This window comes from Sinocyclocheilus grahami, unplaced genomic scaffold, assembly GCF_001515645.1.
Source record: "Sinocyclocheilus grahami isolate Dianchi unplaced genomic scaffold, SAMN03320097.WGS_v1.1 scaffold1069.1, whole genome shotgun sequence".
NCBI classification, from domain to species: Eukaryota; Metazoa; Chordata; class Actinopteri; order Cypriniformes; family Cyprinidae; genus Sinocyclocheilus; species Sinocyclocheilus grahami.
In genome coordinates, this window is record NW_015506248.1 from 325,760 (window position 1) to 337,369 (window position 11,610).

Here is an 11,610-nt window from a genome sequence, read left to right on the forward strand (position 1 = left end):
TAAGGGGGAGAACGCATACATGCCTCTGACATCCACTCATAGCACTCATTCAGACAATCAGCAATTGCCTTGGCATTGACAGACATAGAAATATCATCATCCACTAAATAATGATAAAGCAGTCACACAGTTTGTCCTATGGGTGCCAACAACTATCAAGCCCAAATACGCCACTGTATTCTGGAAACAAGCTCCCCACCCCCCAAAAAATACAACCCGTGACTGCCTAAATCTATAAGCAAATTAATGAAAACGCAAGCCCAAAGTCGCTTATAATAAGTGGACTTGGCAATATTGGGTGGGAGTCTGGGCTTGTATGGCTGCTTTCAAAAATAAACATTCAGCATACTGCCACCTACTGGTACTGTCCAAGGTGCTGAACCCCTGACTGACAGTTGATTTAGAACAATTGTTGGTCTAATTATAAATCATTTGTCCATTATGTACCTGCACATGCTTTTTATTAACATTTGTTGCAAAAAGTATGTTGAAAAATTGTAACCTAAAAATTTGTGAATCAACCTAAATGTATTAGCATATACCAACAAAACTACTTTTATGGGTAGGAAAAGGTAGGAAAAATAAATATTCTGACAGTTTCAAACTTTCTCTTTTTTAATATTTGAAGCACTGAAATATTTCCACAAACTCATATAGAAATAGATTGAAAGAGGGCTTACATTTTTGCCATTTACATGTATGCAAATAAAACCATGTTTTAATTCTCAAACCATGAGAATTTAAATCATGCTTTAAAAAAGAGGAGATCTTGTATAACAATAGGAGAAAGTGTCTCCATTTTTACAAACAACTAGCTATGTACGTCAAACATCACAGTAAAAGAAAGGATAATCAAGTGTTTCAGGAAAAGAATGAAATATCTCTTTAAGGTAACAGTTGCATGTTTACCACTTTTTACAGTGTATAACAACGACTCTAAACATAATAATGGGCTTTTTCACAATGCTGATGTTGACTTTGTGTTTTATGTTATGCTTGTCTACAAATGAATGTCCACAAGGTGGAGCATAATGCTGCAAAAGTGTCTGAAGCTAGTGTAAGCAATGCACCTGTGACCTGTACCACTAGGGTTTTCAAATGACCATTTATTTGTGTTATGATATCTATACCTTTAAAAAGTATGAATGATTTTTTGGGGTGGGGGGGGTGACTGTGAAATACAATTACAAATACACAATTAAGAAAAATTGTTGGATTTTGTTATCTATTTTTCACACTCGTTATCCTTATTTCCCTTTACTTGACTGTTGTACACTAAAAACATTTGGTGTTTTCACTCAGAAATTGCTAGTAATTTTTACAATTAAATTCTGAAATAGCAAGTAACAACATTCAATTTTGAATTTTGTAGTAGAACGACTGATTTTCTTGTAAAAAATACTTCAATAATGAAATATTTAACAGATTTTTAACAGTGTAACAAATGTGAGACTATGGGAATAGATGGTGTGTATGTGTTTGTAAGCTACCTTGCTAGCTAACAGGTTGAACAGCTGCAATTATGAGATACAGTGTTTTCAATCCATATGAGATACAAAATCCATAAATACTCTCTGAAGCACTTGTATAAAAATAGAAGTCTGAAAGAGACTGTATAACCTATATACACACTCATATAAGATGTGGGCAAATGCGTTTCAAGCTGCTCTGGTTGGTGAAAGCAGACATCAGTCCTTTCACTCCGCGTCAGGATTGGCAGATTGAGGAGGCTTATCCCGGTTTACAGGTCTGTACCTTTAGTTTTTTTGCCCGGCTACACATTACAAGTCCTGCCCATTGCTCCCAGTGTCTGAGGCTGCGCGCGCAGTGGGATGCAGAAGGAGTGGCGGAGCGCGCGCGTGTGACTGAGGCGAGCATCGATTATTACATAGGTACGGTAACCTAATCAACTCAACTGCTGTTTTCCCCACTGTATACCCAGTGGTCACACGAAACATAAATGGCCGTGAACCTGTGACTCTGAAGTCGCACCTCCCCGAGGCACTCAACGGGACGAAAGGCGAGTCAGCGCATTCCGAAGGGCCGGTGGGTGTTGGTCGTCAGTGGAAAAGATGGGCACGGTGCTCTCGATTTCTCCCACGTCCAGAAAAGGAGGGATTCTGGATGAGAAGACGGATGGAGCTAGCGGCAAGACGGAGAAGAGTCTCAAGCGCCATTCGGTGCTAATATCGGCTCTGACGTGGAAGCGGTTAGTCGCTGCCTCGGCCAAGAAGAAGAGTGCCAAGAAAGTGAACCCGAACCCACCCGTTTCTCAGATCAGTAACCCCGTTGACCAGCTAAACACCGAAAATCTTAAGAAGTCTCAGTCAGGCTCGGAGCGCAAGGCGAAGCCTGGGCCACTTGCAGTGCCAGTCCCTACAGTACCGGATAAAAGCCTTCGATCCAATCAAACCCAAAATGCATCCCAGAACGGAAAGCAGCTCCTGTCGGTCCAGCGGCAACCGAGCAGTCGCTCCATCATCTCGCCTAGACGAGTCATCGTGCAAGCCTCCACAGGAGAGCTCCTTCGCTGCCTGAGCGAGTTCATGTGCAGAAGGTGCTACAAACTCAAAGAGCTGAGCCCAAATGAGATCATCCTGTGGTTCCGAAACGTCGACCGATCCCTGCTCATCCAAGGCTGGCAAGACCAGGGTTTCATCACTCCTGCCAACTTGGTGTTCGTCTACCTGCTCTGCAGGGAGGCGGTGACCGAGGATATTTCCAGCGAGTACGAGCTGCAGGCCACCTTTCTTACCTGCCTGTACCTGGCTTACTCTTACATGGGCAACGAGATCTCGTACCCGCTCAAACCCTTCCTGGTGGAGACCAACAAGGAGGTGTTCTGGGAGCGCTCCCTGCGGATCATTGACAAAATGAGTGCCAAAATGCTGCAGATCAACTCCGATCCGCATTTCTTCACCGAGGTCTTCCAAGACCTCAAGAACGAGGGTGGCTCGAGCGATACGAACGGAAGGTGGAATAATAACCTGGACCGCTAAGTTTGGCTCGTGTTAAAGGGAGAGAGAAGCTCTCTGATGCCTCTCCACACCCTTCCTTCAAGGGTGAAATGAATGTAAGGCCCGACTGCTGAAGGTGTGAAGGGTGTTTCACTCTATTGCTAGTTTATGGAAACGGACAGGGGGATTTCGCCTCACCTCCATGAGAGGGGGTTTACGTGAATACATGTGTAAAATACAACCTTCATGACCCAGTGAATGTCACGAGCGCGATCTGGGGTTTCGTCATAGTTTACTTAATGCATGCTTAAACTATTCTATTCGTATCATCATTGTGGTTTTTGAAGGAGAAGAAGAAGAATATAACGCTATTTGGTGCCGAGCTAAAGTGGAGATGTAAATTATTAGCTTGTGCGTCAGTGTTGGGGTCTTATTTTTCTATTAGTTTCAGAAACGATATTGTCACCGACGCTGAGCTGTCCGAGGTGCTGGCCTGCAACAGACACTCTCCTCTTGTCTCCTGTGGCGCCTGATTCTATCTATATGAACGTTGAATGTACTGTTTTACAACAAAACGATTCTCTACAGTCATATGTGCCAATTGTCATAGTATAAAACGTAATGTTTTATATTGTATATTTGAAAATATATGAATACAAATACCCCCAGACTCTCTGCCGCTTCTTTATTGTTTTGACGATGAAAAGGGGACAGTCGATACAGCGGTTCGTGATTGAAGTGTCCTTTTTGCTGCGTTTTTCATCTAAGCATAAATGATCAAGGTGTTGCTGACTTTGGCTGGCTCCGGCATAATATTGCATGCAGATAAAGACCTGGCTAGTTTGATTTAACTGAAAATGATTTGCAGCTGCTTTTCAATATTTTAACAAACTCGACCATTGGCAAAATTTGAATTCAAATCACGCATGAGAACGAGCAACAGTGTAGGGATAGTGTCTACGTCATTCCTGTGCAGGCAAATGACCGCATATGCATGAAGATAATCAGTCGGATAAGCAGCGCTGTAACAACACAGGCCTAAATCCAGTGCCTGGATTCACCGGAGGCTTTTCAGTTTATGTATAGCTGTGCAAAATCATTTTATGTTAATTCAGGACAACATACACCTACTACATTTAATCGATCGTTCGGGACTTCTGTGTATGAATATGTGTCGGGTCCTATTTTATTCATGGCTGGTTGCTAGCCATGGTGCTGAAACTCGCCTTCAGTTCCTGCGTTAGTTTTGTTTATAGGCCCACATAGATATGAGTTATGTATCTATGGAAACTAATTCCATGACTAAATATGGGGGGACCTTGAACTTGGTCGATTATCTTACAAACCTCGACACGACCTCGACACGACTCTCACATATCACGTTTCAGAGGTTATGGTAAATTTAAAATCAATATTCTACTTGGTCTTTGAGTAGCAATTGGCTGTCACATACCGAAAACTTTAGACTTCCAGACGTCATGTACGATTTGATTACTTCAATAACCAAATTGTTTGTTTCGTAATAGGATTAAAGTCGGGATTTAAATATGTATTTTAATATGATTCTATGCAGACCATAAAAATGAATGCGTTTTGAAACATTTTAACATGTTTATATATATATGTGTGTGTGTGTGTGTGTGTGTGTGTGTAAATGCTGACACCGCCGGACACAGGGCTATTGTTCACTTTCTTCTGTCGTCTTTCCACTTTCTTCTCTCCTCAAGAGAAACGTCTTGAGTGTGAAAATGGCCTCAGGGGTGCATGAATCATTGAGCGAGTAAGAAGCACTGGTTTAAACCGAGAGAACCCCCAGATTTTGTGAATAAAACACGTGGTTCGGGAGTTCGAACATTTGATTGGCTGGATTTTGGTGCAGTCTGATTGAAGTGTCATTGTGACGGAAGGCTGCAGAACCGGCCGCGTGCATGTCGGGTCATAGGAATTCTGGGGGCGCATTCTGCACCGTCTCTATGACAACGGCTATATTAGTAAAAGGGTCTGATCCAGATCGAACGTGGGCTGAGAAACGCGAATATGGGTATCTCGTACAACAGCTGTATCTATATATGAAACCGGACGCCCCAGAGTTAAATTATTACCTATAGTGCCTGTAAGCGTATAACATCTCACCTATTATTATTGATGTGCACGAATGTGCATGAATGCCCTTCCTAGTCAATCGATGTTCTTGACAGTGAAGCAGGAGAGGCTGCAGACATGAATGTTAATCTGTGTAAGGGCCGTATAGCCCTTAAAGCCATATACAATGAAGAAATGCACCAGCAAGCATGAATTAGGCAGCATTATTCCTGAATGAACCTGCAATGAGAAGGTCATTCTTGTTAAGTAAGCTGTTTATGAAAGTGTATACAGTTGTCTGCTGGAGCCGTAGCAACCACGGACTGATGCAGCCGTAGGAATGCAGTTGCCGTGGAAACGCCAGCAGGAAGCGAGATCCAAGGACCACTGAAAGGACCAAGCCTACAATTAATAATTTACATTATTTCTTCTTTCTATTTTAGAGATGAATGTCAAACCTTTGGTGGGAATGTGGGATTAGTCCCCAGAGAATGCCACAGGCTACATGTAAAGAAGCCTGATTAATACTGAATTCAGAAGGTAGGCGAGAAAGACAACAAGAGAGGGAGGGAGATTCACTGGACAGATTCTTTCAACCATTCATGTTTCCACTGAAACACAAATAAGTAGATGCAGTAATACTACTTACCTGTAAGTTATGATACTGTTATGCCACAGGTTTTGGCAGAGAATTACTAGACATTTTATTAAGCTAAAGGTAAAAACAAAACAAATCAACATACAATTTCAAATTAAAAGCACATTAAATGCTTTTTTTTTCTTCTTCTTTTTTTTGCTTTAAACAATATATAATGTATAGAGTTAACCCTCCTGTGATGTCTGGGGTCAAATTGACCAAATTGACCCCAAAGCAACTCTGACTTCTCTAAAACATTTGATAATTATATTTTTAAACATTGAATCTTTCTGATTTTTGCTAAATGTATTAAGATGAATTCATAAACATGCACATCTTGTTACAAAGTTTTTAAAAGTGCCTGTGCACGTTTTGACTAAATTGGTGATGTCTGGGGTCATTTTGACCCCATCACTTTTTTTGGGTGAAAAAAAAGATTAAACATATGCAAAATCATTTTCTGTTGTTTTATCTTTTCCTGAGAAATCTCTCTCATGAGAGGTTCTATTGCCTCTCATGACTAAATCTAATGAGACTAAATCTAATGACTAAATATCATTCATGCCTTGACATAAATTTACATTTTACTATTACTGTACTTCATATGAAGGCCAATTTTAGTCATTTTCAGAGTTCCATATACCTTTATCTACTATTTCATACAATAATGTGTTTACAAACAGTGTATACACATTTTTACAAGCATCTATCATAAATTATTGTTGTTGGGTTTCCATATTATATGGGGACTTTCCATAGACATAATAATTGTTATGCTGTACTAACTGTATTTTCATTCCCCTAACCCTACCAATCACACAAAAACTTTCTGCATTTTTTACATTTCCAAAAAAAAAAATTTTTTTAAACTGCTTTCCTAATGGGGACCAACTAAATGTCCCCACAATGTCAAAAATGTCAGGTTTTACTGTCCTTGTGGGTACATTTGACTGTCATTCTATGTCTAAAGAAAAATGGCCACATGATACACTGTGAGTTAGGGCAATATTTGTGTGTGAGTGATTTAGAGGAACAAATCTCAGAAACTGAGGACAATGGTTTTTTTCATGTATATGAAGAAATTAAACAAATAAATAAATAAAATACAGAAAAATCCAAAAGTTATGTTTTGTCCTAAAAATTTATTTAGAATATTGGATAGGTAAAGTGTAAGCAAATAAAAACTAATTATAATGTCAATTTGAGTAATTTATGATATATTTACATATTTGGGGTCAATTTGACCCTGCACATTAAAAACTTGGTTGACATGTGCACATAACAGGAGGGTTAGTTCAGCATGATTGGGCCATTTTTTTCTATTCATTTCAATAACAAAAACTCCCTATAGTTTGGGAACCAATTCACACTATTAACTTACCATTAACTATGACTTTTGCCTCAATAAACTAATTTACTGCTTATTGTTAAGTTTGGGAATGGTGTAGGATTAAGGAATCTTAAATATGGTTATGCACAATTAAGGCATTAATGTGTGCTTTATAAGTACTGATAAACAGCCAGTATGCTAGTATGAATGCTAAGAAGCATCTAGTTAATAGTGAGAATTGGTCCCTTAACTATAGTGTTACTTTAATTTTTTAATAAATATTTAAGTAAATAAAAATGTATACAGTTACTTTTGCAACAGTTTTGGCAATATTATTATTATTATTTAATGTTTTTCACCTCAACACCTCAACATTCTGCATACTTTTTCAAACTAAAAGCAAATTAATGGTAAACTGATACTCAGCGAATTGCTGTCCAATTTTTGTCCAACAGCAGGCAGGTCACAGGACTCATTTAATTAAAGTCAAAGCATGCAATGATGACATCTGAAGCATAACAAATAATTTCAAGTATAAAATCAAATGCAAGCAGAACGTCCTTGGTCCTATGCTGTTGTTGCCACTTTGTAAAGATGTCAGGGATATTTTCACTGTCTCTCTTTCTCTTTCTATCAAAATACAGGCGCACATGAACAATTCAGAACACACTAACATCCTAATGACGTATTGTGTATCATCTAAGCGAAATATCAATTAATATCATATTCTAGGTCATCAGCATAAGCAATAGTTTGTTTGTCTTTGTACCTCACACCTTATTCAGGAGGGGGCTTGTGTCTCTCTGTACTGCAGGCTATATTGGTATGGGCTAATCTTGGCTATGAGATTATTCCATTCTCCCTGCACATGCAGTTAGTTTCAAAATAACATTTGGGCCAAGACATAAACAGTTTTTAAAAAGAACATATATATATATATATATATATATATATATATATATATATATATATGTGTGTGTGTGTGTGTGTGTGTGTATATATACAGTATATATGCCATTATACCATTATATGTTATTATTAGATGCCCAAGCCATTAAATTGTACGTGAAATAACCAAATCTATTCAAACTATTCAGATAACCCACTATTCTTGATATACATATATATATATATATATATATACAGTATATACATACATTTGGAGATGAATTCATCTGAGCTGAGCTATTACCATATTTCCTCTTTTTGACAGAGGTATATTTACAAGCTTTTATTAACGAGCTTTTGTTATGACACTGGGGTTTGTGAAAAATAAACACTGAGGCAATATTATTTATACTATTCAAACTCTTTTTCTTCGCAACAGTCATTTTTGTTCTCTGACACAACAATCGTGAAACTTTGCCAAGGACCTCCAACAAAAACAACTCGCCCACACAATGGTTAGATAATGTGAAAGAGGGGGAGTCATCAATGCAGCTTTGATGATTTCATACAAACATAATGAGGATAAAGACTGGATCAGAAGACTGGCTTGAATCAACTGGTATTATTAAAGATCAGTTTCTTCGGAAAACATTTAGAAAACATAGTGACATTGATCATAACAGTGATACCGAAGGCTATCAGCCTCAGCTCTGATCCAACATTGCACTTTTTTCTTTACATTATAAAGACCTCTGCACCAATTGTATCACAATATGTCTCTTTCCCTTCATGGCAAGTGTCAAGATCCATGTATTTTGCTCTTCCTCGTAGCCTTTCAGAACCCCGAAGAACATTCCCGATGCTCTCACGGTGAGACTCAATGGGGATTAGTCTTCTTCCACCGACCTGGCACAATTATGAATAAAGAGCTGAGAGATATGATTATATAAACCCTGAATATAAGCTCACTCAGCATCTTCAGGATTCAGCTTGTATGTACAGGGCAAGTCAGGGCAGAATAGAGCAGCGTGTTACATGTGTGCACGTTTTCAGTGTACTTGATCTCAGGCTTTGATGATTTCATACAAACATAATGAGGATAAAGACTGGATCAGAAGACTGGCTTGAATCAACTGGTATTATTAAAGATCAGTTTCTTCGGGAAAACATTTAGAAAACATAGTGACATTGATCATAACAGTGATACCGAAGGCTATCAGCCTCAGCTCTGATCCAACATTGCACTTTTTTCTTTACATTATAAAGACCTCTGCACCAATTGTATCACAATATGTCTCTTTCCCTTCATGGCAAGTGTCAAGATCCATGTATTTTGCTCTTCCTCGTAGCCTTTCAGAACCCCGAAGAACATTCCCGATGCTCTCACGGTGAGACTCAATGGGGATTAGTCTTCTTCCACCGACCTGGCACAATTATGAATAAAGAGCTGAGAGATATGATTATATAAACCCTGAATATAAGCTCACTCAGCATCTTCAGGATTCAGCTTGTATGTACAGGGCAAGTCAGGGCAGAATAGAGCAGCGTGTTACATGTGTGCACGTTTTCAGTGTACTTGATCTCATCAGAAGGTTTTGTAAGGTATTTAACCATCTAAAGCCTACTGTATCATATCTGATATGCAAAGTTCTAATGCCTCTAAATTACCAACATGATCAAAACTTTGCTGAAAAAGCATAATCACGGATGTACACAGTCTACTATTTTTTAGAAAGTAAAAATTATAAAAATGCCCTCCTTTATCTTATTTTGCTGTGAAATATTTACTGAAAAATAAATAAAATTAAAATCCAATGCTGAATTTAGGTTTTCTTGATAATCCACATCATATTTTAGAAAAATCTTGTTAAAATGGATATATCAAGTTCTCACTATTAACAAGTTGATTATTAGCATGCATATTACTGGTATTTTGGCTGTTTATTAGTACTCATAAAGCACACATTAATGGCTTATTCAGCATGACCATATTTCAGATCCCTTTATCCTACCCCATACATAAACTTAACAACTACCTTACTAACTATTAATAAGCAGCAAATTAGGAGTTTATAGAGGCAAAAGTCATAGTTAGTTACAGTAATAGTGAGAATTGGTCCCCAAACTAAATTGTGTTAATAGTTGTGTGTATTTTAGAAGTTGTATTTTATATAAAAATTTCCTCTTACTTTTTAACCATTTATATATCAGCAACTGCATCAAATCGTTCAGTTTGGGCCTCTGAATAAAATGTAGGTGTTTTCCCCCCACAAAGCCTTGTTTATCAAACATGATACACATATAAACATTTTTTAAAGAGATGTAATAGATATTTTGTCTAAAGTTTCAATTAATTGTTCCATTTAAAAATATATAATTTCATATGTCAGGCTTTACAGGGTTAAGTAAGAGTGCAGCTGTACCATGATGCTTATAATATGAAATAAAGACCATATTTGGACCATATTTTAGGAGATACATTTTATAAAAAAGATACATTTATCTATAATGCTAAATTTAATCTGCAAATAAAAAACACCAGTAAAAATTGCTCCATTGCTTCTTGTCAATTGGTATTTGACAGAAAATTTAATGATAGACGGACACAATCATAACAAGGAATGATTCATATGGGAACATCACTGCCTCTACCTTCTAGAACACCATTGCCGGAGTGTTGCTATGGTAGCCAGCAGAGGCAGTAACAGCAGAGTGAGAAAAAAAAGAGTGAAAGATACTGATAGCTGGGAAGGAGCGGAAAGAAGGGGGAACGCCTGGTACTGTGCAGAACACAGAATAGAACAGAAGGGAACATAAGAACATGAATGGGGACAGTTTAATGATGGTACAGCAGAGAGAGAAATAGGCTCAGGAGTCTGTTGGGCGGTAGGAATGATAGGTTGGTGGTAAGAGGATGATTTGAGTTGTTTACGCCTGATTAAACTTTCCTAATGAAGAAACCTGTGTGGCTGGTATAATTAGCGTAGGAACAGGTGCAGTGTTAGTTCTTTAAAGCGCATAGGCCTCTTTTTGTCTTAACCAGGTCGATGAGTTTGCATCAGCATCCTTGGAAGCTTTTTACCCATTTAGGTCATTACAGAATGTCTAGTAAAATTTATTAAAACGTATTTTCTTTTAAATTAGGGGTTTAAAGGACAATCGATATTCAGTTATCAATTTAAAGGAATAGTTCAACCACCCCATCAAAAAAGAAAAGAAAATTTGTTAAAAATTTAAAATTACTTAGGTCATCCAAGATGAGTTTGCTTCTTCATCGGGACAAATTCTGAGAAATGCATTACTACATCATAACATAATTTGCTCACCAGCCCAGCTTTGCAGTCACAACTGAGCAGTTGTTTCTCCATGACAAATTGCCATCACAAATATGTAAATTTACAGTAGATGCTATGTTATGAAACTATATTTGTCAATGGGTCATTTTAATGTCCATAGGAATTGCATTGCAAGTGATGAATTAAACTTAAGAAAACGCATTTTCACCTTTCCGACAACGTAAAATGGGTGAGAATGACAGAACGTTTCAATGCAAAGAGCCAGGGCTCCATCATGTGGCAACATGGGAGATTTGCGTTTTGCTTTAATTTAAAGGGGTCATATGATGCTATTTTAAAGATCATTATTTTGTGTATTTGGTGTAACAGAATATGTTGACATGCTTTAATGTTCAAAAAACACATTATTTTTCAAATACT

General features: G+C 37.9%; 1 protein-coding gene across 1 annotated transcript; it reads left to right on the top strand.

Annotated features, from left to right (window-relative positions):
* Positions 1–1,650: 1,650 nt before the first annotated feature.
* On the top strand, positions 1,651–3,620 carry LOC107566326 (cyclin-dependent kinase 5 activator 2-like). The gene has a single exon (XM_016251745.1). It carries the CDS (start codon positions 2,073–2,075, stop codon positions 2,997–2,999), a length of 927 nt encoding a protein of 308 aa, XP_016107231.1. The 5' UTR covers positions 1,651–2,072; the 3' UTR covers positions 3,000–3,620.
* The last annotated feature ends 7,990 nt before the right edge of the window (positions 3,621–11,610 follow it).

What these genes read in the sequence shown, in the direction of transcription:
- LOC107566326 (XM_016251745.1), top strand. Translation starts at nt 2,073, where the DNA reads ATGGGCACGGTGCTCTCGATTTCTCCCACGTCCAGAAAAGGAGGGATT.